The 25912-nt window shown below is 38.1% G+C and overlaps 2 protein-coding genes across 3 annotated transcripts in view; both read left to right on the top strand.

Moving 5' to 3' along the window:
* The first annotated feature begins 1811 nt into the window (after nucleotides 1-1811).
* Nucleotides 1812-5758, top strand: rpl7l1 (ribosomal protein L7-like 1). The gene is given in 8 exon segments (XM_051725174.1): nucleotides 1812-1843; nucleotides 3289-3397; nucleotides 3496-3659; nucleotides 3769-3791; nucleotides 3794-3905; nucleotides 4027-4119; nucleotides 4121-4134; nucleotides 4463-5758. Coding segments are annotated over 8 exon segments (738 nt in total). The 5' UTR covers nucleotides 1812-1829; the 3' UTR covers nucleotides 4672-5758.
* Nucleotides 5759-8155: 2397 nt separating this feature from the next.
* The window catches only part of slc5a6a (solute carrier family 5 member 6a), a 33275-nt gene continuing 15518 nt past the window's right edge, over nucleotides 8156-25912 (top strand). The window contains exons 1-6 of one of the 2 annotated variants that reach the window (XM_051725168.1): nucleotides 8156-8273; nucleotides 23573-23997; nucleotides 24499-24564; nucleotides 24950-25001; nucleotides 25143-25210; nucleotides 25308-25462. In XM_051725168.1, coding sequence (XP_051581128.1) covers nucleotides 23650-23997; nucleotides 24499-24564; nucleotides 24950-25001; nucleotides 25143-25210; nucleotides 25308-25462 — 689 coding nt within the window. In that variant the 5' untranslated portion in view covers nucleotides 8156-8273; nucleotides 23573-23649. The remainder of the gene's footprint in view (nucleotides 8274-23572; nucleotides 23998-24498; nucleotides 24565-24949; nucleotides 25002-25142; nucleotides 25211-25307; nucleotides 25463-25912) is intronic. The other variant, XM_051725169.1, reaches the window with a different exon arrangement.

Here is a 25912-nt window from a genome sequence, read left to right as displayed (position 1 = left end):
CTTAATTTGTTTTATATATATATATGTAACATTATCTTTATTATTTAACATTAACTTAAATTTGTTAATTATTCACTGTATATTTTGTATTTTTTTCTTATATTATGTATGTTGTTTTGCAATATTTTGTTTCACGTTTTTATCTTCTTTGTATGTAGCTCAGCTATTAATGCTTTGGCAGTACTGATGCACAAACATAAAACTGAAACTGATAGAGATTTCAAGTTGAAAATTAACACTTATTTGGCTTAGACTAACCTACAGTATGTCCCAGCTTATTAAAGAAGTGACTCACCACAGTCACCTTGTCCAACATGCCATGTGTTAACCAGATAATGGTCTTTAAAATATTTAATGGATGTTGTTCCTTTTTTTTTTATTTTATCCCCTTTTCTCCCCAATTTTGGAATGCCCAATTCCCACTACTTACTAGGTCCTCGTGGTGGCGCGGTTACTCACCTCAATCCAGGTGGCAGAGGACAAGTTGCCTCCACTTCTGAGACAGTCAATCCATGCATTTTATCACGTGGCTCGCTGTGTACGACACCGCAGAGATTCACAGCATGTGGAGACTCATGCTACTTTCTGCGATCCACACACAACTTACCACGCGCCCCATTGAGAGCGAGAACCACTTAATCGCGACCACGAGTAGGTTACCACATGTGACTCTACCCTCACTAGCAACCGGCCCAATTTGATTGCTTTAGGAGACCTGGCTGGACTCAGCACGCCCTGGATTCAAACTCACGACTCCAGGGGTGGTAGTCATCATCAGTACTCACTGAACTACCCAGGCCCCATGGATGTTGTTCTTATCAAGCATCGTTGAAATTCCAGATAGGCTTAAAATCATTAATCATTTACATCCATAAATCTAACCAGCACATGTTTTAGTTTGTCTTTTGTCAAACCGATTAATCAAACCATATACCTTTTATTGCCATTACAGTCAATAAAATACAGCAAATAGCCTCAGTTAACTTAGTGTTCAATATGCAACTGTTCATTAAATCAAAAAATTATTTTAGTTAATTTAGAGACATACAGCATATAGTATTTTGCTGAACTGTTTGTAGACTTCAAAATGTATTAATAATATTAACCCACTTTTCAAATACAGCAGTTGACATCATTGTCAGCAGTTCACTCACATACTTTGAGTGGTTGCTCATGAGGTATGAATAAAACTGAAACAAAATCAGGAATCAGAATCATTTATTTGCCACTGCAGGAATGCAATAGATTTAGTGTGGGTTGTGAGCAGAAGATAACAAAACAGTAAAACACTACAAAAGAGGCATCATTTAATTGGCATTCTTTGTAGCTTGGGAAAGAGCATGGCAACATGTTGTCCATTTGAATAGAACAACATTGAGGAGACATGATCCATTATAATGGACTAAACACTCTCTCTCAAAGATCAATCTTAATACATCTGGCCAAAAGAAGACTAGACTAAAAATTTAGCCTTGTGCAAAGGAAAACAGAAATGAAAGAATTCAAGAGTTTAGTTAAAAACAATTTTGAGAGCATGCAGCTAGTAGTTAAAGTAAATAACTCGGACGGAAGTTGTTGTGGATATTAGAGATGAAGAAAGAAAAAAAAATATTTTGTGATGTGTAACTTCATTGTGGCCATTTTAAATTTGGTTAAATTGTGTAGCATGTGTTCGCATTTTAATTCTGTATCGATGAATTTGTCACATGGTGGTCATCTTGAGTCTGCCTGATCTGCAATAGACACCCCAAAGCAAAAGGCGGCGGTGTTACGCACGGCAAGTCAACGACGTCATATGTGTGCGACAGGAAGTGTCTACATCAAAAGCGATGGCAGATTCTGGGTGCGTTTTTGAGTTTACACGAAAATCTCAAGCAGTCTAAACTGAATATTGATTCTATTTTGTCATGTTTACCATTTATTAGTATCTTTGTGATGCCTATAATTGTTTAGTGAATGATACAATTTAACCATAGTATTTTAGTGTTTAAGTAGAGCTTGTTTTCACATGGGGCGACTGTCCAGTCGAGCGTAGATCAGAAGCTGTGATCACACTGCAGACCATTCCGATGTGTTATCTTTTTGCAAATGCTTAAATTGGATAGCGAGTGTGTTCTGCCAAAATACATTTTTGGGACAGTAATTTTTTTTTTTTTTTTTTTGATTTTTTTTGATTGTCAACAGCAACTATAGGCAAAAAACTTGTAGTATGGAGTGTGAAAACGCGTTGGCCTGTTTATTTGCAGTAGCTTTGGTTGTATTTGTATTATGTTGATTGCTTTAGACGTTTGTATAAGAAGCACGTTCCTAGAAGATAACGTTATAAAATGCATATTTGTCATTTGTTGATCACATTGGTCTCATGCGATGCAAGTGATAGAGTCCGCTGTCAGAAAGCTAAAACGTGGCATGTACTTCATTTGTAAATAATGTCGTTCTGAACTGTCCATGAAATCGGAGGATAGGTTGAGGTACTGTCCCTTAAAGGGATAGTTCACTAAATAATAAATTCACTCATCATTTACTCACCCTCATGCCATCCCTGATGTGTATGACGTTCTTTCTTCTGCTGAACACAAATATTTTTCAGCTTTGTAGATCCATGTACGATGAAAGTGAATGGGTACTAAAAGTTTGAAGCTCCAAAATACACATAAAGGCAGCATAAAAGTAATCAAAAGACAACAGGGTTAAAATATGTCTTCAGAAGTGATATGGTAGGTGAGGGTAAAAACAAGTCCTTTTTACTATAAATTCTCCTTCCTGCCCAGTAAGTGGCTATATGCACAAAGAAAGTGAATCGCCAAATATGAAAAAAGAAGAATGTGAAAGTAAAAGTGGAGATTGATAGTAAAAAAGGACTTGTTTCTCACCCACATTTATCATATCACTTCTGAAGATATGGTTTTAACCACTGGAGTCAAATCTATACATTTTCTTAGTCGACTAATGAATGGCCTGTTGTTTGAACAATTAATCGACTAGTCTGTGTTAAAGATACACATTTATTACGCTCCATTATATTCACGTGACCCCCATCAGACGCGTTTCAGAGGGATATAGAGACTCTAAGCGCAGCACTTCAACATGGTGACTAAAGGATATTTAACAAATAAATAGGCTAAATAACTATAACATCTTATTGCACAAAACTATTAAAGGATTAAGAAAAGCTCCAATACAGAGCGGCACAAAACTTAAGAGTGAAATTTTTTGCATTTTTTTTTATCTTTTACTTGAAACTGATTTATTATTAATAAAAAAAATTTTTTTTTTATTTTTGTTCAGAACTGAGAAAGTGATCAAGCTGGTTCCTGAGAACCTTCTCAAGAAACGCAAGAAATATCAGGCTATCAAAGCAACTCAAGCCAAACTTGTATTACAACAGAAAAGAAAAGTAAGAATTCACTCCACAAAAGGTACTTTTGTTAATAACAAACAGTTTTTTTTCAGAACCAGATTAAAAATGTAATAAAAAAAAAAAACATTTACTAGGTACAAAAGGGAATTCCTTTGAAGTTTAAGCGCTTGGAGGAGTTCTTAAAAAACAGCAGGAGGAGACATCGAGATGAGACACGACACGCAAGGCTCAAACAAAGACCTCCACCGGCCTTGCCACCAGCAAAGCACAGCTTGGTATTTGCTGTCCGCATCAGAGAGTAATTCCCACTTATGCATCATTCACTCACATTGGTGTTAAGCCTTTTGTCTGTTAGGTCACTTGATCGGTGGTTTTGTGTGGGTTAAATCTTTGCTCATTGCTTTTAGGATTAAAGGTGTGAACCTTAAAGTATGAAAGATATTCAGATGCTGAGGCTGAGGATGATCTTCAGTGGCACCTTTGTAAAAGTCAGCAATACATCTTTAAAAATGCTCAAGACTGTGGAGCCTTATGTTGCATGGGGGTGAGATAATCATATGACGTTCTTTCGTATGCTTGTTATTAGGCTTTGCTAAGTTATTTTGAGTTTTCCTCTCATTTCTCTGTTGAACTGCACTTATTTGGTTTATTCTTTTACTTGACAGGTTTCCCAACTTAAAATCAGTCCGTGAGCTCATATTGAAAAGAGGTCAGGCAAAGATTGATAAGAGAAAGGTTCCTCTTACAGACAACACACTCAGAGCAGAATCTAGGTAAGGATCATAATTGACATTTACATACAGTAGAACTCAAAGGTAAATCAGCAAAAAAATGCCAGAGAAAGTGTAGAAAAGTCATGTAAAACTAAATTGATGTTTTATAAAAATAAACAACTAAATCAAATTAAAACAAATTGAAACTGTAAAAATACACTGAAGATGTGTGACCTTTTAAAGTCTTTTGTTTGTAGGAATGCAAAGTCTGACAGTTCAAAAGGTCTTGTATAATTTGTCTTGGTTTATCTGGATGCGCAAAATTCTTCTTGCATTCATACCAACAATTTAAGAAAATATTCAGACGTTCTTCTGCTTGCATTTCAAGGAAAATACGGGATCATCTGTTTGGAGGATGTTATCCATGAGATCTATTCTGCTGGGAAGAACTTCAGGGTTGTAAACAACTTTCTGTGGCCATTCCATTTGTCTGTACCATGACATGCTGCTAGAGACAAAGTTGGATTAATGAAAGATGTTGGGGACCCTGGACCCAGAACTGAGGACATAAACATAGTCATCAGAAAACTCAACTGAGTTAATGGACTCTCATGGCAGCAACACTGTAGTTGTGTTGCTGCCATACAAATAAACATTACAGAAATCATTCTAGTATTGTGCAGGACTATGTTAAAGGAATAGTTCACACAAAAATGATAATTCTCTCATTTACTCACCCTTATGTCGTCTCAAACTCGTATTTCTTTTTTCTTCCGCTGAACGTAAACAAAGATATTTTAATGGACATATGATGATGTTCTGTAGGTCCATACATTGCAAGTGAATGGTGGCAATTTTCAAGCTCCAAAAAGGACATGATGGCATCATAATAGTAATCCATAAAACTCCAGCGGTTTAATCCATGTCTTCTGAAGCAATTCAGTCAATTTTGTGTGAGAACATACCAAAATCTAAATCATTTTATGCCACATCTTGCTAGGCACGATCATGATTTTAAGCTTGATTACATTTCCTAGTGCTTGATGCATGTGCAGATCGCTATACGGCACTAGGAGGTGTAATCAAGCTTGAAATCATGATTGCCAAGGTGACTGCTGATGTCAAGATTTATAGTGAAGAAAGAATAATACTTTGGGCTGTTCTCACCCAAAACCGATTGGATCACTTCAGAAGACATGAATGAAACCACTGGAGTCATATGGATTACCTTTATACAGCCTTAATGTCCTTTTTGGATTTCGAAAATGTGGTCACCATTCACTTGCATTGTACTGACAAACAAACATATCTCCATTAAATTATCTCAGTTTTTGTTCCGCAGAAGAAAGGCATACAAGATTGAGGCACCATAAGGGTGAGTAAATGATGAGCGAATTATCATTTTTCGGTGAACTATTCCTTTTACGGCATTCACTCTATTTATACTTGGAGTAGTAATCCCACAATACTTTAGATTGCTGTACCCACAAGGAGAGATCAGAGCTATCTTGATAAATGCAATTTTAACAAAATGTTTAGTTAAACGGTGGTGTCCTCTGAATAATTCAATTTGAAAATACATACTGCTGTGGATATTCCCCATTTTCCTTGTAAGCAATCTTTATATGCCTGACTTTGTAAAAAGTTTATTATGCATTATTTTTTATTAAACAATGGAAACATTTGCCTTGTGTGTATTTTTATGGTTTTCCTGGATATGTTCTGAATTGTGTGACTGACATACGTATATGATTGGAGTTTGAGGGGACTTTGTGATCCAAGGATTCAAAAGGTTACTCTTTAGGATTATAAAGGATGTTTCCATTGTGAAATAAATCCTATGCATACTGACGAGATAGAACAATTGAGAATCAGAATGAGCTTTATTGCCAAGTGTGCTTGCACACACACAAAGAATTTGTCATGGTGACAGAAGCTTCCAATGCAAGAGAATGCAATGTATACACATACATACAAACATAGATACATATAGTAACATAAAATTATATAAAGAGAAATATACAATAGAGCAATAATGTTGTTAGAATATTTAATATACAGATATGTGCAGGTGATGTATTGAAGGTAGGATATGTTAAAGTATATAAATGAAATATGGATATAAGTAGGAATAGATTGAATATTGTACATGGTTGTATTGACCAAAAGAAAGTATTTGGGGGCAGTTTTAACAGTTCATGAGGTGGATGGCCTGAGGGGAGAAAAAAACAAAAAAAACACAATGTCTCTGGCTGTTCTGTAGCGTCGGCCAGAGGGCAACAGTTCAAAAGGAAGTGTGCTGGGTGAATGGGATCAAGAATGATTTTACCAGCCCTTTTTGTTACTCTGAATGTTTACAGTTCTAGCAGGGTGGGTAGGAGAGTGCCAATAATCCTCTCAGCAGTTCGAACTATCCTTTGAAGTCTTCTGATGTCTGACTTGGTAGCTGAACCAAACCAAGCAGTTATAGAAGTGCTGAGGACAGACTCAATGACTGCCGAGTACAACTGTATCAGCAGCACCTGTGGCAGGTTGAACTTCCTCAACTGACAAAGGAAGTACAACCTCTGCTGGGCCTTTTTCAAAATTAAGTCTATGTGGGTCTCCCACTTCAGGTCCTGTGAGATGGTAATGCCCAGGAACCTGAATGACTCCACTGCTGCCACAGTGCTGTTCAGAATGGTGAGCGGGTTAATGCTGAGGTGTTCCTCCTAAAGCTGTGAGTAATAGAGCTGTGATCCTAGAGCTGTGTAATGGCATTGCAGAGTAACCAGATGCAAGTGGTTAGGTCAGTCCACCAATAGTGCTGAAGCAATTATGCAGCATGGATGGAATCTGGAATATTTATTTTGTAGTTTATGCATGGTAAGATCTTAAACATATTAATAAGAACTCTTGCACTGGAAGATTGATCAATAAGCCTTTTGGAAATAAAACATGTATACTGTATGCTTTTTGGCTGCACATCCTATACCCTGATCTTAATTTCTGCATTTAATAAAATGCTCTACTACACTAATGTCAATCATTATATATCAAACACCTCTCTACAACATTTATAATAAACAAATAAAATAAAAAGATATTGAAATATAAAAAAAAAATATTTTACAAAATATAACGTTAAAAAAAAAAAAAAAAAAAAATTAGATAGAATTATTTATTATGTCTTGTTAGGTTGTCTCACAAAAAATCTCTGCAACGTTCTGGAAAGGCTAGTTAATGGTTGTTTAAAGAATAAAAACCTAAAAAGAACGTCCATAGAAAAAAATAAAATAAATGGGAACATTTTGTGTTTGCTGGGAATGTTAAGTTCATACTAATAAGCAGTGTTGTGTGTAATGCAGTACCAAGTAATTACTGTAATTTACTTTTTCCATTGAAAATAGGGATTACTCTTATTATTTCAATAATTTAATTACTGTTACTTCTGGTGTAATTGTGTTATATATTTTATAGACTATAGAACAATTCTATATAAAATAATCGAAATTTAACCTCTAATGTTAAACTATATGTTTTCTAATTTAACGCTGCCCCCTTAAATTCTTTGGCAAGTTCATGAATAATTTGATTTTATATGATTTATTTGAAAGAATTAATAGAACAGTTAAATGTCTATCCTTGTATTTTTCATCTGGTTGAGGTTGATAAGGGTTTTAGAAATTAATTAGTAATAAGTAATGCATTGCTTTTCAAACAGAGTAATTAGTACATTAATCTGATTACACTGTAGAAGATGTAATTAGTAGTTAGTAATTAATTACTTTTTTAGAGTAACTTATCCAACACTGCTAATAATAATAGAATCAGAATCAGAATTAACTTTATTGCCAAGTGTGCTCATGTACACAAGGAATTGTTTTTTTTATTTTTTTTTATTTTGGTGATAGGAGAAACATACAATAAAAAAAAAAAAAATCACAATTCTTTATATTCAGCATTATCAGTAATTAATGGAGGAAAACTTTCAGGGTACAAAGAACGATTCAAATGCTTCTCATTTCGTAAATAGATGTAATAAACGTCATTAGAAGAAGTATGATGACGGTCCAGGGTGACGTCAGAAGCACATGTGAATCAGCCATCAGGCAACCACTTCTGATGTCAAGGAGAGAAGGGGTGGTCTGAATTGTAGAGACAGGCTAAAACCTTTGAACATTCATCTCTCATTATTCATCAGATGAACTCTGACCAAGGTAAGACATTGCATGCTGGTTGAGCATACTGACAAGGGAGCTTAAAACTGTCGACTGTAATGGGAGCGTTCTAATTGTATCGCTTCGTTAGCAGTGTATACTTCCACAGTGTAGAGCAGTATTGACATGGATGTGGCGTGGTGACGAAATGGTGTTACCTCTTTACAACAGCAAATGTCGGGTGTACACGCATGGTATTTCCTACAAGCAGTAGCCACAGCTATTGCATGTAAGCACAGCCTGCAAAAATTACACAAACACTAGCGTGGATATACCGGTACACTGTGTCGGTGGTTTTCATTCTGGGAAGGTTTGATTATGGTATTAAAAAAATATAAAACCTAAAAATAACGTTCCTAGAACGTTGGTTCCCAAAATAAAACCAAAGGCAGCCATACGCTAACGTTAAGGGAACGTTATACGTTTGCTGACACCGGTAACAGGCAGCTCTTAACATCGTAGGCTATGTAACTTATCTAACTATGAAATCATATATTCAAAGGCACAGTTTAGTGCACCATTATGGTGGCTCTGTTGCTTGCGCAGTGCGCGTGGGTTGTGACATTTACCAGTAATCATTTTTTAAGATCTTTGTGTCGTTTTACGCAATGCCGTTTTATTTGCTTTCTGATGTTTCAAGCACATCTACTGCCCTTTTCTGTTACAGTTGTATCTAGTTTAGGATTAACTTTAAGCAGCGTTATATTCGGACAATAAATAATAATAATAATAATAATAATAATAATTAAAAAATAAAAAATAAATCGCAAAGCAGAAAATGTTATGGTGTCACTCACTAAAAACATAACACGTGCGGCATGTCAGTGTTTACATAGCTTTTTCCATATATTTAGGCTTTATTAACTATACTTAATATATACAAGGATTCATTTCAATCTATTATTATTTGCTAGAACATAGATTGTATTTGTACTGAAATGTTTTAGCAAGCACCATAACTACTGCATCTTTAAACTGCAACATACACTCACTTTATTGGGTACATCAGTACCTGTACCTGCTGCAGCCTCATCTTTATGTTTTTGGCTGACAGAAGTGGAACCCGATGTGATCTTCTGTTGTAACCCATCCGCCTCAAGGTTCAAGGTGTTGCGCATTCTGAGATGCTATTCTGCTGATTACAATTGTGCAGAGTGGTTATCTGAGTTACCATAGCCTTTCTGTCAGCTAGAACCAGTCTGGCCATTCTCCGTTGACCTCTCTCATCAACAAGATCTTTTCGTCCGCAGAACTGCTGCTCACTGGATGTTTTTTGTTTTTGGCACCATTCTGAGTAAACTCTAGAGACTGTTGTGCGTGAAAATCCAGGGAGATCAGCAGTTACAGAAATACTCAAACCAGCTCATCTGGGTTGAAAACACCGAGATCACATTTTTTTCCCCATTCTGGTGGTTGATGTGAACATTAACTGAAGCTCCTGACCTGTATCTGCCTGATTGTATGCATTGCACTGCTGCTACATGATTGGCTGATTAGATAATTGCACGAATAAGTAGGTGTACAGGTGTTCCTAATAAAGTGGTCGTTGAGTGTATATGCCTTAAATAAATAAAAGGTGAAGTAAATATGCTTAAGTGTCCATTAATGTATGCGCAGAGGAGCCTTGGTTATACATAAGCTACCATTGATGTATGCCTGCCAGAACAGATTGCTCAGATTTGGTGAATAGGCATTATGTATTACTATGTCAGAAACTAGATGGTGATTATGGAAAAGTGCATGCATCATGATCTCCTATGTAGTGATCTAGATCTGTAAACTAACTTGGGGAGTATTGCAACCAAAACAGTACACTATTTTGTGTTGGGTTGCAATAGCTGTTTTTAGAAGATCTACCCCTAATATTGTGTGCAACTTAATACTTTTGGAAGTGGTTAGCTTAGTAGGTGTTGAGTTAGTTGTTTTCATTTTACACTAATTTATTGTCTTTTGTTTTTGTTTTAAAACACTTAAGTTTTGGCACATGGATTGCAATGGTTTCCAACAGTTTAGTCTTTTCAGAAATGGCTTAAATTGTAGCTAATGATGTCATAACAGATGCTTGGCATTTTGACCAGCACGTTATGTTTGAGTGTATCACATCATAATTGTATGCACCATGGCTTGAATTTAAGATAATTGGGAAAAAAAAAAAATGTCCTGTAATTTATGTCAAGTGAATGTCACAATGGAATTGCTGCTCTTATTGCACGAGACGTTATCTACAACTCCACAGAATCAAGGCTATTGCTTATTTAATTTCCAATGATAATTTGCTAGAGTTTGTGGGACACCTTATCCACAGATAGTACTCTCTCACATTTAGCAAGTCACCAGGCGGGTTCAAATATTCTGGCTGACATTTTAGTCAAGGAAGCATTAAAATACTATGTAACCTCATGGCTGACATATGTTCATATTTTTAGCCATAAAGTGCTAAAGATGTTTTTGGCCTATACTAGATTTACAGTATATGTGTGTATATATATATATATATATATATATATATATATATATATATATATATTTTAACATATTCCAAACTCTGTACACTTTTCCTTAGAATCAAATTATACAACTATGGCCAATCATCCATTTAGCATGTTATTCTGGTAGAACATCGTTGAATGAATTGTGGTTCAGCATAACATTATGGACATATGTGAAATTTGTTTTATTTGTCACGTAGTGGAAACTCCTGATCCAAAGCCAGGAATTAGGGTTAAAGGGTGGTTAAGACTCTAAGCTAACCTCAGTAACCAGTTCATGGGTGACCCATTTTTTGGTTAGGAATTTGTAGCTCCTGAAAGTTGGATATTTGGTTTTTAAATTTAAACAACAAATGTATTTAGCCTAGATCTTTTGTGTGGTTGATGTTTAGTCTAATTTAAAGTTTATGTCAATCTCAAATCCTGGAGGACTGCAGCAATGACTTTTCAGGGATTGTTAATAATGTTCGTTGGCCTTATGCCATGCAGTGAGCTTGGTATTTCAAGTACCGTAGCAGCTTTTCACAAACCTGATTTCACCAGTACTATAAATCATGCCGAAACTTGTTCTGTTAGTTTTCAATGTCTTGTTTTATTTCCTGTTTACCGATCAACTACTAAAAAAAAAAAAAGGATTTTTCCTACTTGTTCAAGTTACTTAATTAAAATAAACTAAAGCAACACAATTCTAGAACATTTTTTCAACTTGATTTTATTGTGCTCTGTCCATTTAAATGTATGAAATGGAAGTTTACTTAATCAGGGGATTTCCATTTCCGAGCATGCTTTGCATGGGACTGGATAGGGAGAAAAATGTTATGCAAATACTAATGATTAATAAAATAATTAATTTGGACCAACATAAGAAAATTGTTAAAGTTGAGTTAAAACTACTATAGTACATTAATTTGACCTAATTTGACCTAATTTAACTAAATTATGTTGGTTCAATGAAACTGACTTGCAAAAACTTTCTACAATTCAATTAAGTAAGGGTAATGACTTATTTTTTGGAGTCTCTTTATCAGAATTTTGGCTTTATATAAAACTTTTACATGTATTTAATTAAGCCAATTGAGTGCCATTCTTGCCCATAACAAGACCATACACTGTGCATTCAGAAAATATTCAGACCCCTTCATTTTTTTCACATTTTGTTATGTTGCAGCATTATGCTAAAATGCTTTAAATTATTTTTTTTCTCACATCAGTCTACACTCCATACCGCATAATAACAAAGCACAACCCAGATTTTTGATAACTTTGCAGATTTATTAAAAAGAAATAAAAAAATATCACATTGACATAAGTATTCAGACCCTTAACTCAGTACTTAGTTGAAGCACCTTTGGCAGTGATTACAGCCTCAAGTCTTTTTGGGTATGATGCGACAAGCTTTGGACACCTGGATTTGGGGATTTTCTGCCATTCTTCTCTGCAAATCCTCACAAGCTCTGTCAGGATGGGGACCGTCGGTGGACAACCATGTTCAGGTCTCCCCAGAGATGTTCGATTGGGTTCAAGTCCGGGCCCTGGCTGGGCCACTCAAGGACATTCACAGAGTTGTCTCTAAGCCACTCTTGCGTTGTCATGGCTGCATGCTTAGGGTCATTGTCCTGTTGTAATGTGAACTGTTCCGTCCAGTCTGAGGTCCTGGGTGCTCTGGACCTGTATTTTGCTGCGTTCAGCTTTCCTTCAACCCTGACCAGTCCCCCAGTCCCTGCCACTGAAAAACACCCCCACAGCATGATGCTACCACCACCATGCTTCACCGTTGGGATGGTATTGCGCAGGTAATGAGCGGCGCCTGGTTTCCTCCAGACATAACAGTTCAATCTTCGTTTCATCAGACCAGAGAATCTTGTTTCTCCCAGTCTGAGATTCCTTTAAGTACTTTTATATATTCCAAGCAGGCTTTCTTGTGTCTTGCACTGAGGAGAGGCTTCCGTCTGGACACTCTGCTGTAAAACCCAGATCAGTGGAGTGTTGCAGTGGTGGTTGTCCTTCTACAAGTTTCTCCCATCTCCACACATGATCTCTGTAGCTCAACCAGAGTGACTATCGGGTTCTTGGTTACCTCTCTTACCAAGGCCCTTCACCCCCGATTGCTCAGTTTGACTGGGCAGCCAACTCTAGGAAGAGTCCTGGTTGTTCCAGACTTCTTCCATTTAAGGATTTTTGGAGGCCACTGTGCTCTTGGGAACCTTCAATGCAGCCAAAACATTTGTGTAGCCTTCCCCAGATCTGTGGCTTGATACAATCCCGATTCTGAGCTCTGCAGGCAGTTCCTTTGACCTCATGGCTTGGTTTTTGCTCTGATATGTATTTTCAGCTGTGAGACCTTATAGATTGTGTGTGCCTTTCCAAATCATGTCCAATCAATTGAATTTGCCACAGGTGGTCTCCAATCAAAGTGTAGAAACATCTCAAAGATGATTCAGAGAAATGGGATGCACCTGAACTAAATTTCAAGTGTCATAGCAAAGGGTCTGAATACTTATGTGATATTTCTTTCTTTTTTTTTTAATACATTTGAAAAGTTGTCAAAAATCTGGTTTTTGCTTTGTCATTATGGGGTATGGAGTGTAGATTGATGTGAAAAAAATAAGGCGTAAGGCTGCAACAACAAAATGTGAAAAAAATGAAGGGGTCTGAATACTTTCTGAATGCACTATATAAATATATATATATATATCACCCTGCAACTCTTGCCTGGTTGCCCACTTAAGCGAAGCAAGGTTGAGCCTGGTCAGTACCTGGATTGGAGTCCTCCTGGGGAAAACTAAGGTTGCTGCTGGAAGAGGTATTAGGGAGGCCAGCAGGGGGTGCTCACCTTGCGGTCTGTGTGGGTCCTTATGCCCCAGTATAATGACGGGGTCACTATACTGTAAAAAAGCACAGTCTTTCGGATGAGACGTTAAACCGAGGTCCTGACTCTCTGTGGTCATTAAAAATCCCAGTGCACTTCTCATAAAGAGTAGAGGTGTAACCCCAGTGTCCTGGCCAAATTTTCCCCCATTGGCCCTTATCTATCATGGCCCCCTAATAATCTCCATCCCTGAATTGGCTACATCACTCTATTCTCCTCTCCACCAATAGCTGGTGTGTGGTGGATGTTCAGGCACACTATGGCTGCCGTCGCATCATCCAGGTGGATGCTGCACACTGGTGGTAGTTTGAGGAGGTTCCCCCTATACTATGTAAAGCACTTTGTGTGTCTAGAAAAGCGCTATATAAATGAAAGGAATTAATTAAATTGATATAATAAAATTAATAAATATATATACACACTGATCAGCCACAACATTAAAACCACCTGCCTAATATTGTGTAGGTCCCCCTTGTGTCACCACAACAGCACCAGCCCGCATCTCAGAATAGCATTCTGAGATGCTATTCTTCTCACCACAATTGTACAGTGCGGTTATCTGAGTTACCTTATACTTCATCAGTTCAAACCAGTCTAGACATTCTCTGTTGACCTCTCATCAACAAGGCATTTCCGTCCACTGAACTGCCGCTCGCTGGATGTTTTTTGTCGCTCACTGGATGTTTTTAGTTTTTGGCACCATTCTGAGTAAATTCTAGAGACTGTTGTGCTTGAAATCCCAGGAGATCAGTAGTTACAGAAATACTCAAACCAGCCCATCTGGCACCAAATATTATGCCACAGTCCATATTACTGAGATAAAAAATGTCTTTCCCCATTCTGATGGTTGATGTGAACATTAACTGAAGCTCCTGACCCGTATCTGCATGATTTTATGCTCTGCACTGCTGCTACATGATTGGCTGATTAGATAATCACATGGATGATTGTTGGAGCCAGACGGGCTGGTTTAAGTATTTCTGTAACTGCTGATCTCCTGGGATTTTCACACACAACAGTCTCTAGAATTTACACCGAATGGTGCCAAAAACAAAAAAACATCCATTGAGCGGCAGTTCTGTGGACAGAAATGTCTTGTTGATGAGAGAGGTCAACAGAGAATGGCCAGACTGGTTCAAACTGACAAAGTCTACGGTAACTCCGATAACCGCTCTGTACAACTGAGGTGAGAAGAATATAATCTCAGTATGCTATTCTGAGATGTGGGTTGGCGCTGTTTTGGCAGCACGAGGGGGACCTACTTAATATTAGGCAGGTGGTTTTAATGTTATGGCTGCTTGGTGTGTGTGTGTGTGTGTATGTATGTGTGTATATATATATATATATATATATATATATATTATATATATAATATTATATAATTATTATAATTTTTTTATTATAATTTTTTTTTTTTTTCAATGCCCTTATTTTTATAAGTTATGCCTATATTGTAGCGGCACTTCTGTTGAACCAGCACAAATAATAGGACTGTTGTGTCTAGAGCTGCTGATATTTAAATGATTGCCCGTGTCAGGGTATACGATGTATTAAACTGGGTTCTGCATTCTCTTGGTGGTTGATGCATAAGCTGTGTTTAAAGGTTCATATGCAGATGCAGGCTTGATCATAGAGGCTAAGGAAAATCAAACAGACATTTTGCTATGCCTTTATCCCACTGTTTCACCATCAAAACAAAAGCCTTGTGACCACAGAAAGGATCCATTTTTTTTTTTGTAATTTTTTTTTTTTACCCTGGATACGTCTAAATTCGAAACCATCAGGGATTAAAGCATAGGAACCAGAACATGAGTCAACTGGGTAGTATTTTGAAAGAATCTAGACACGATTGTTTTTCACTGCAAATAGTGGGTTGACAATCTTAGCCTATGTGTCCTTGTGTTTTTCTCCACTGTTCTGCTGATAAGAACCAATCTGTTCTCTCTTTTATTTTTCTTAAATAGTGCCTAAAAATTACAGTAATTAAATTGGTGTGACTAAGGAAGCAAATGCAGATAGAACTCAAACATCTCCTGTGAGGTGTTGTTATCTGAGTTGGAAAAGGACCTTCTAGGTCAGAGTCTTTTACCCATGCCCTTATCATGACACACGTGAGTTATATCTATTGGCAAACTAGCAAACACAATAGCCTTTCATGTGATTTCACAAATGAATAATGAATTTAGTAGCATGAGTGTTTTGCATGGTATAAACAACTGCCTAACAAATCTGCCTATCAAAGTCTATAATAAGATAAGGCTGTTATCAGCGTTTTCATCACTGGCATCATATTAAAACCTTTGACTGTGCTGAGATCCTCCTGGTTGGTTGTTTAAAGGTATTTCCACCTGTTGTTAGTGTAGAATATTAAAACACTTGCTGCCCCACAGCTATAGAATTTTATAAAATCTACGGTAAGGTAAGTCTAGGTCCTAATACCCCAGTATAGTGATGGGGACACTATACTGTAAAAAGGCACCGTCCTTCGGATGAGACGTTAAACCGAGATCCTGACTCTCTGTGGTCATTAAAATTCCCAGGACACATCTCGAAAAGAGTAGGGGTGTAACCCCAGTGTCCTGGCCAAATTCCCCCCATTGGCCCTAATCAATCATGGCTTCCTATTTATCCCCATCCATTAATTGGCTCTATCACTCCACCAATAACTGGTGTGTGGTGAGCATACTGCCGCACTATGGCTGCTGTCACATCATCCAGGTGGATGCTGCACACTGGTGGTGGTTAAGGAGAGTCCCCTGATCACTGTGTAAAGCGCTTTGAGTGTATTGTCAGAAAAGTGCTATATAAATGTAACATTCATTCATAAGATTTTGGACATCATCCATGATTTTCAAAGTCTGAGGTCAGGCCCTTGGTACAAGAGAGGAAACTGTATATTTACTGTGGGATACAAAGTCTGAGGACACTAGTGAAAATTATTCTTATTTGAAAAAAACAAAAAACATATATATATATATATATACACATTGGCGGCCAAAAGTTTGGAATAATGTACAGATTTTGCTTTAATTCACCAACGTGCCATTCAACTGATCACAAAGTATAGTCAGGGCATTACTGATGTAAAAAACAGCATCATCACTATTTGAAAAAAAGTAATTTTTGATCAAATCTAGACAGGCCCCATTTCCAGCCTTATCCTTGAGTAATCATGCTAAATTGCTAATTTGATACTAGAAAATCACTTGCCATTATATCAAACACAGTTGAAAGCAGGGGGGCTGAGTAACTCAGCAAGTAAAGACGCTGACTACCACACCTGTAGTCGCAAGTTCGAATCCAGGGCGTGCTGAGTGACTCCAGTCAGGCTTCCTAAGCAACCAATTGGCCTGGTTGCTAGGGTGGGTACAGTCACGTTGGGTTAACCTCCTCGTGGTCGCTATAATGTGGTTCTTGCTCTCTGTGGGGCGCGGAGGATAGCGTTAGCCTCCACATGCGCTAGGTCTCGCGGTAACGCACTCAACAAGCCACATGATAAGATGCGCGGATTGACCGTCTCAGACGCGGAGGCAACTGAGATTCGTCCTCCACCACCCGGATTGAGGCAAGTCACTATGCCCCCATGAGGACCTAGAGCACATTGGGAATTGGGCATTGAATTGGGCATGGAATTGGGTTAATTTAATACAACATTTTTCATCACAAATGATATAATCAGCACAACAAATTGTGTCAAAGGTTGACCTGAACAATTAAAAATAAAAAAGCTAACTGCTATGTAATAACAGTGTAGCTTACTATTTTATTTGTGTTATCCTTCCATGAATCATGTCTAACTTCAATGGCCTGAATACTCTAATACACAGAGCTTTCAGCAGGTAGATACAGCACAGATTTGTGTGAATAACCCTGAAAGCTCCTGAACCCCAGAATAGGCATAATATGTCAGAATATGTTGGAATAGCTGGTCGTAAACTGGTGTGAATACAACCTTAGACAGAAAGCCAGAGAGGCGCAATATTAAATTAGAATAGGTTTCTCACTCAAGTCACATGACTGCTGGTTTCTGGAGTCCATTTGAAGGAGACGTGTTATGTCTTATATGACTAGTGCACAGTTGTCCATGGTGTGCATGAGTGATAAACTGTTGATTCTGCTAGGGGCCAAGCAATATTTCCATATTATTCTTCGTTTTTTTTTTTTTTGCAATGGAGTCTATAGCAGCCTATAGAACTATATAGTAAAAAGAGAACATTTGCACGCTAATTGGGTACAGTCTCAATATTTATGATGCCAATTCTGACTAGATTTTTACATATTTTTGACAAAATTCAAAACATACTTTTTCAAATTCCTCCTACGTCTTTCATCCTCTCTTCCCTTAATTTGGGATGGATGATCTTCAGACCATGCTGGTGAAAAGTTATAAAAAGCTTTTTGATATAGCAACAGTAGTTGTGTAATGCAGCAGAAAATTTGACTTCAAGGATGCCATACAGGAAGGGAGGCTGTATCTTCGCATCGCTTTGACGTATTGACATGAAACTAGCTACCTATTATTATAGCAGTGCCCTGAGCGTAAAAGACCAATTTCAAGGTGCACTCAGTGATTCCTGAGAAACACTCCTAGCCCTTGATTTATCATAATCCTTCTTTTTTAGTTTATATTCGCCTTACCTTTTTCTCTTGGTCTGTTTCTCAGCCATTTGTCCTCCTTGGAGTTTAGAAAGTTCACATCAGCCAGATTTGCAGTCGCTCTTCTAATGAATTTCCCTCTTGCTCTGCCCCCACCCCCCATCCTGTGCATGCACAAGAACCACCCCCTGTTGCTGATTGGCTGGAGTAGTGTTGTATGGATCGGTCTGATCCACTTTGTTTTTGTCCTATTTACAGAGCCAGGGCTGTGTACAAATACTAGATTTTTTTTTCAGCCCACCCACAGAACAGACAGCTAGCAGACTGTGAGGAGATATTTGCAGAATTTGACAAAGTGTTTTGGATTAGAATTAGTGAGTGCACCTTTAATTACAGTGCCCTACTGCCCAAAGAGCATGGCCAAACAAGGTCAAAAATCATTATAACTTCGGAATAACTTGGCCTATACTCATAATTCTTCTCTCCATGCATTATCAAATGGAATTTGATGATGGTCATACAGGTTTTATTAAGACTCTGCCATTGGTTGACCAAACAGATAGTCCCACCAAAAACTCATGCCATTGGTTTAACCTATGTCGTCTATGTTGGGCTGGTCAAGATGCTCAAACAAAGAGCCACAGTGTTTACACTTTTTGGGGAAATCAATCAAGTATTTTAACATCGAACATAGGTTTTAAAGTAAAATGTTATTTTTATTTGGCAGTATGGAAAAAACGTTTTAAGTGACCTAATATGTAGAAACAAAAACAATCAGATTGATCTTTAGCAAGCAAGAGGTGCTTCTGTCTTTCATTAAACCTTTGTTGATGTTTTTAAAGGTGTCATGAACTGCCTTTTATTTTTATTTTGTACTGTTCTCTGAGGTCCACTTATAATTTTATCAAGATTATTACATAAAACATCATAACATCATAAACCGTTTGAATAGGCGTGGCGGATTGTAGACTCGGAAGTAAATGCCCACGTTTGGCAGTTTTGCATATTTAAAAAAAACCTTTGCTTCTATGTTTAGGTCCCAAAGTTCCAAAGGACAGCTGTGTGCCCACTGATGTAAACTTCTGCATGTATGTTTGACAGCCTACATCCTTCATAGATGGACACTGCTGTGATTTAGGTTAAAAACGCATAAATACTCAGTACATATCAAACGATTTGTAATAACAGACAAAGAAATAGTGACCATGTAATAAAAACAGTTACTCACACTTGTATGGTGCGACATTACTGTCGGATCCAATATAGTCGGCACAGCATCGTCTTTTAGTTTCAATCTTTCTGAAAATCCTGCGTCGAATTGTGCCTTGTTTGTAAACAAATCCGCGGTAAAATGAAGTGAACAAAGGACCAAGTTCTTACTGACGTGGTCTGGAACTTCATTAAAAATAAAGTTCATCCACTCTTTCCTAATGTTGGGATCAGAAGGAAGGCAATGCAAAGACTGTGTTTTTCCACAACTTGGCAATGCACAGCATCTTGTTGTCTTCGGAGCCATCTTTATCATTTGGTTTCTGCGTAGACCTGCGTTTGCCTCTCTCGTTATTTACCTACTACATGTGTGAATCGGTGGGCGGGGCTAAACAGGCAGTGATGTAGAAGCAGGTGTTGATCTTCTGCGGAGGCGTTGTTTAGCCACACTATTACGTAATAAAGTGGCACATTCCACATCCTGTCATTTTGGCAGATTGGCTTCAATATAAGCTGTTTTTAGACTAACGAGAAAGTTTTGAGTTCTGAAACTTACAGGATGTTTTTATAGTACAATGACCTCTTATATGTCAAAAGATCAAGGGAATTTTGATTTCTCAGTTCATGACCCCTTTAAAGTCTTATAGGACTACTAGTTAACACAATGGATGTCCTAAGGTCACCTACCAGCAGCTCACAAAACAAAATGTAAAGCTTTAATGAAATTGAGCTGAGCCAACTGTGTCAGTGCTTTTAGGTTTAACCCCAGTAACATTTTAATCTTTGCTGCAGGAATTCTAATACTATTAAAGGAGTATTTCACACAAAAATGAAAACTCTTTAATAATCTACTCACCCTCATGTCATTCCAAACCAATGTAAAATGTAATCGGATATCGGCGATATCTGACAAATATCCAGATGCTGATATTGACACACAAAAACATGAAGCTGGAAGTCACCAAATACAGGTGCATCTCAATAAATTAGAATGTCGTGGAAAAGTTCATTTATTTCAGTAATTCAACTCAAATTGTGAAACTCGTGTATTAAATAAATTCAATGCACACAGACTGAAGTAGTTTAAGTCTTTGGTTCTTTTAATTGTGATGATTTTGGCTCACATTTAACAAAAACCCACCAATTCACTATCTCAAAAAATTAGAATATGGTGACATGCCAATCAGCTAATCAACTCAAAACACCTGCAAAGGTTTCCTGAGCCTTCAAAATGGTCTCTCAGTTTGGTTCACTAGGCTACACAATCATGGGGAAGACTGCTGATCTGACAGTTGTCCAGAAGACAATCATTGACACCCTTCACAAGGAGGGTAAGCCACAAACATTCATTGCCAAAGAAGCTGGCTGTTCACAGAGTGCTGTATCCAAGCATGTTAACAGAAAGTTGAGTGGAAGGAAAATTGTGGAAGAAAAAGATGCACAACCAACCGAGAGAACCGCAGCCTTATGAGGATTGTCAAGCAAAATCGATTCAAGAATTTGGGTGAACTTCACAAGGAATAGACTGAGGCTGGGGTCAAGGCATCAAGAGCCACCACACACAGACGTGTCAAGGAATTTGGCTACAGTTGTCATATTCCTCTTGCTAAGCCACTCCTGAACCACAGACAATGTCAGAGGCGTCTTACCTGGGCTAAGGAGAAGAAGAACTGGACTGTTGCCCAGTGGTCCAAAGTCCTCTTTTCAGATGAGAGCAAGTTTTGTATTTCATTTGGAAACCAAGGTCCTAGAGTCTGGAGGAAGGGTGGAGAAGCTCATAGCCCAAGTTGCTTGAAGTCCACTGTTAAGTTTCCACAGTCTGTGATGATTTGGGGTGCAATGTCATCTGCTGGTGTTGGTCCATTGTGTTTTTTGAAAACCAAAGTCACTGCACCCATTTACCAAGAAATTTTGGAGCACTTCATGCTTCCTTCTGCTGACCAGCTTTTTAAAGATGCTGATTTCATTTTCCAGCAGGATTTGGCACCTGCCCACACTGCCAAAAGCACCAAAAGTTGGTTAAATGACCATGGTGTTGGTGTGCTTGACTGGCCAGCAAACTCACCAGACCTGAACCCCATAGAGAATCTATGGGGTATTGTCAAGAGGAAAATGAGAAACGAGAGACCAAAAAATGCAGATGAGCTGAAGGCCACTGTCAAAGAAACCTGGGCTTCCATACCACCTCAGCAGTGCCACAAACTGATCACCTCCATGCCATGCCGAATTGAGGCAGTAATTAAAGCAAAAGGAGCCCCTACCAAGTATTGAGTACATATACAGTAAATGAACATACTTTCCAGAAGGCCAACAATTCACTAAAAATGTTTTTTTTATTGGTCTTATGATGTATTCTAATTTTTTGAGATCGTGAATTGGTGGATTTTTGTTAAATGTGAGCCAAAATCATCACAATTAAAAGAACCAAAGACTTAAACTACTTCAGTCTGTGTGCATTGAATTTATTTAATACACGAGTTTCACAATTTGAGTTGAATTACTGAAATAAATGAACTTTTCCACGACATTCTAATTTATTGAGATGCACCTGTATATTAATTAGTAGCCCAGGGTTTGAAATTAGGACCCGTGACCCGCCAAATGCGGAGTATTTCATGCGCAGCAGCGGGTAATTTTGCTCATCTACCCGCCACTGTGGCAGGCAACCTATTAGATGTCTCGGAGTGACACAACAAGAAATGCTGTTAGACATAAAGACACGCCCTTGAAGAAACATACTTTATTATATTTTTTAATAACAGATGACAGAAAAGCTGCTGATATAATAGTATTTTAATATGAATCTATTTCTGCCTTAAGCAGTATTATAGGCTTGTTAATACAGTTAGTGAACTCATAGAGGTTTGCACCAGAGAATTCTGTGCTGAATTGAAATGTGTTCCGTGACTCTTGCCTAGCCTCTTACTTGGTCTTGCAGCATTGTAATGATCAGTGGTGCGCGTTTGAGAGCTCGAGACTGTACTGCAAATAAAAATAAGCTCGAACTGCTCTGTCTACGGAGCTGTGCTGATAATTGATCCGGGTAGCGGATTGTTTAGCTTTTGATGCGTATGTCATTTGAAATGGCACTGCATAAATGGAGATAGAGAGGGAGAGATAGAGAGTTGGCTAAACCTGTGGTCTCATCACTGTGACCTAAAACAGCATTTAGTCGCACTGGCAGAAACATGGTCTCAAAGTGTGACCAATTAGTTGCAGTTTGGAGCCTGAGTATAACATGAAGTAGAGCGGAACAGTCTGGTTCAGGAAGTAAAAATCCCATTAATTTCTTCCATAGGTGAATTGATTTTCAACACTAACTTATAAACCTTTAAAGACAGACCTACAATGAGCTCTGAGGTTGTTTATCGATGGTATATGCTTCCGTTGAAGCCATCCGTCTGCGTTATTTCAACGTCATTGTTTAAAAATTGTCTTTAATAGCAGAATTCTTATTGAACAACTACATTACCCATAGTTCACCAATCAGAGAACTGCGGCCAACAAAACCTGCAAAATAAGACCGGAAGCGACTGCCCACTCCCATGATGCACTCTGAATGACGCAAACGAGTCGATCTCCCGGCACTCTCAAAGTACTTTTCTATACTTATAATCAACAACCTAAAATTAATAGTTTTATATATTTCCATAGTTTTATATTCGATTACGTCATTCACAACGCTTCATGGGATTGTAGTCCGTGCCCTCAGGAAAGACGGTAAGTACACAGACTTGTACCTTTTGTCTGTTTGTCGGATTTTCAAATATTTTTTGCCTTAAAACAAAGTCTGTAATGTTGCGATTCACCTCGGAGCTGGTTGGTTTGGTTCATGTTTTACAACTCTTTAATGGAGGATTTTTTTAAAAAGTCTATGAAAGAAATTTATGGGAAAAATACTTCCGGAACTTAGGCGGTTGAAAAAGTGGGCTGGCACTATTGTGCTCTATATATGTCAACTTTCCAAAAGCATTTAGTGTCAACTATCCGAATGTTCCCTTTTGCCTGCACAAACAGTTCACCACTCATTTTCAAAATGTGTAATCAGTAAACCTAAACAAACAGTAGTTTGTTGCTGAAATATTCTGTTTGCATTTGAGCCTAAATAGTCTTTTGAAATGGTAAATTTTTTACAGAGTCCTTTATGATGACTAAATGGACAACTCTCCACTGACCCTTGACTGATCCTACAGCACCCCCACCCCACAGCATCATGGGGGACATAGTCCAGATGCACTTCAGTACTGTGGATTATGTGATTTTCGTTGTGCTGCTAGTAGCCTCTGCTGGAATCGGGCTTTACTACGCCTTCTCAGGAGGTTGCCAGAGGACCACACAAGAGTTCCTGCTGGCCGACCGCAGCATGCGCTGCCTTCCCGTGTCCCTTTCGCTGCTGGCCACGTTTCAGTCAGCCGTGGCCATCCTGGGCGCCCCTTCTGAGATTTACACACACGGCACTCAGTACTGGTTCCTCGGCTGCTCTTACTTTTTGGGCTTGCTCATCCCTGCACACATTTTTATTCCGGTTTTCTATAGGCTCCGCCTCAGCAGCGCATATCAGGTAGCACTCGAATTTCACTGTACCTTTGTTTGTTTATTTCTACATGAGAAGATGGAGCGTGTCATTGTTTGTGAATTTACTAGTGGTAAAAAAATATGGGTATTTTGACGGCTGAAGTCGTGACCTATTTACTGATATTATTCAGATACATGTATACAGTACATGATATATGTATAATAAGGAATAATTCACAGTCAGCCATTCATTATCACACAATAAACCTCTACAGAATGATTTTATTATTGCTTTTTACATAGTTTTTGCTTTTTACATAGCTGCTCAAAATGGACATGAAATAGTGATTTGAGTTTATGTATTTACATTTATGTAGAGAATTGTTGCCTTGTACAGTGGTCAATTATACAGTTTAGTATTTGACTGCAGAATTCTCAGAATGAAGTGTTCTAGAGAGCTGTGCAATAATGCAATTTAACATATGTATTATCATATTCTGTTGCTATTTGTTATAAATTGTATTCTCTTTCCCCTGTGTCTTTACAGTACCTGGAGCTTCGCTTTAGTAAAAGTGTTCGGATTTGTGGCACTTTGACCTTCATCTTTCAGATGGCAAGTCTTGATTCCTGAATGTGTACAAATGGTTATTTAAACCAAATCAGTTCAACAGCTCATGTTCTGAAGTAATATTTTCTTTAACTCCAGTTTTATAGGCACAAAGCCATAGCCTTTTCTATCTAAAAACTTGAACTTGTACCTACAACCCTACTCCCACCCCCCACTGAAATGGGACAATATTTCATTTAGTGTTGTTGCTTGTGTAATGCTTCTCAAAACTATCAATTACTAAAACAGAGGGAAATTCACAGAGAAAGTTAATATGTTCCAAAACACTCTTAAATCTAGCGTGCTTGTTTTCATGTTTGGACTCTTAGAAAAGCTATACACATGTTACAAGTGTTTGATTTTATTCTGTTTGTTTGTCTGTTTTGCATAGGTGATCTATATGGGAGTGGTCCTCTATGCCCCAGCGCTTGCACTTAATGCAGGTAAATGAAACAATATATACATAACAAGGCCAACATGCCATGTCCATCTATATCTGAACAGTTGTTTATTTTATTCAATATACTGCATTGCATGCGGCATTGAAATGCATGGATTTTACAATGTAAATGTTTTGATTGCAGTAACTGGTTTTGACCTTTGGGGGGCAGTGCTGGCTATGGGATTGGTGTGCACACTGTATACAGCACTGGTAAGCTAGAGCAATATATCAATTTCTCAGCATAATTTTCTTATCTCAAGTTCTCTCAATTGTGGCATGTCCGTTCCTCTCTACCTCTCTGTCCCAGGGTGGTCTGAAAGCAGTAATCTGGACAGATGTGTTCCAGACAATTGTGATGTTTGCTGGGCAGCTGGCTGTGATCATTGTGGGTACACACCAGGCAGGTGGCATCGCTGAAGTATGGAGGAAAGCACAAAATGGCAGCCGTATCTCAGGCCTTGAGTAAGTGATGCATCAAGATTTTAGCTTGTTGTGGATAAGTATAATAGAAATACACTCACTGAGTACTTTATTAGGTACACTATGGTCCTAATAAAGTGCCCGACATAGTCTTCTGCTGTTGTAGCCCATCCGACTCAAGGTTCGATGTGTTGTGCATTCAAAGATCCTATCTGCTCACTACAATTGTACAGAGTGGTTATCTGAGTTACCGTTGCCTTTTGTCAGTCTGGCCATTCTCCGTTGACCTCTCACATCAACAAGGTGTTTCCGTCCGCATAACAGCTGCTCACTGGATGTTTTTTGTTTCTGGCACCATTCTGAGTAAACTCTAGAGACTGTTATGTGTGAAAATCCCAGGAGATCAGCAGTTACAGAAATACTCAAACCAGCCCATTGGCACCAACAATCATACCACAGTCGAAAATCACTGAGATCAATTTTTCCCCATTC

Source organism: Myxocyprinus asiaticus, chromosome 19, assembly GCF_019703515.2.
Source record: "Myxocyprinus asiaticus isolate MX2 ecotype Aquarium Trade chromosome 19, UBuf_Myxa_2, whole genome shotgun sequence".
NCBI lineage: Eukaryota > Metazoa > Chordata > Actinopteri > Cypriniformes > Catostomidae > Myxocyprinus > Myxocyprinus asiaticus.
Note: the sequence above shows the minus strand (reverse complement) of the source record. Positions and strands in the feature narration are given on the sequence as shown.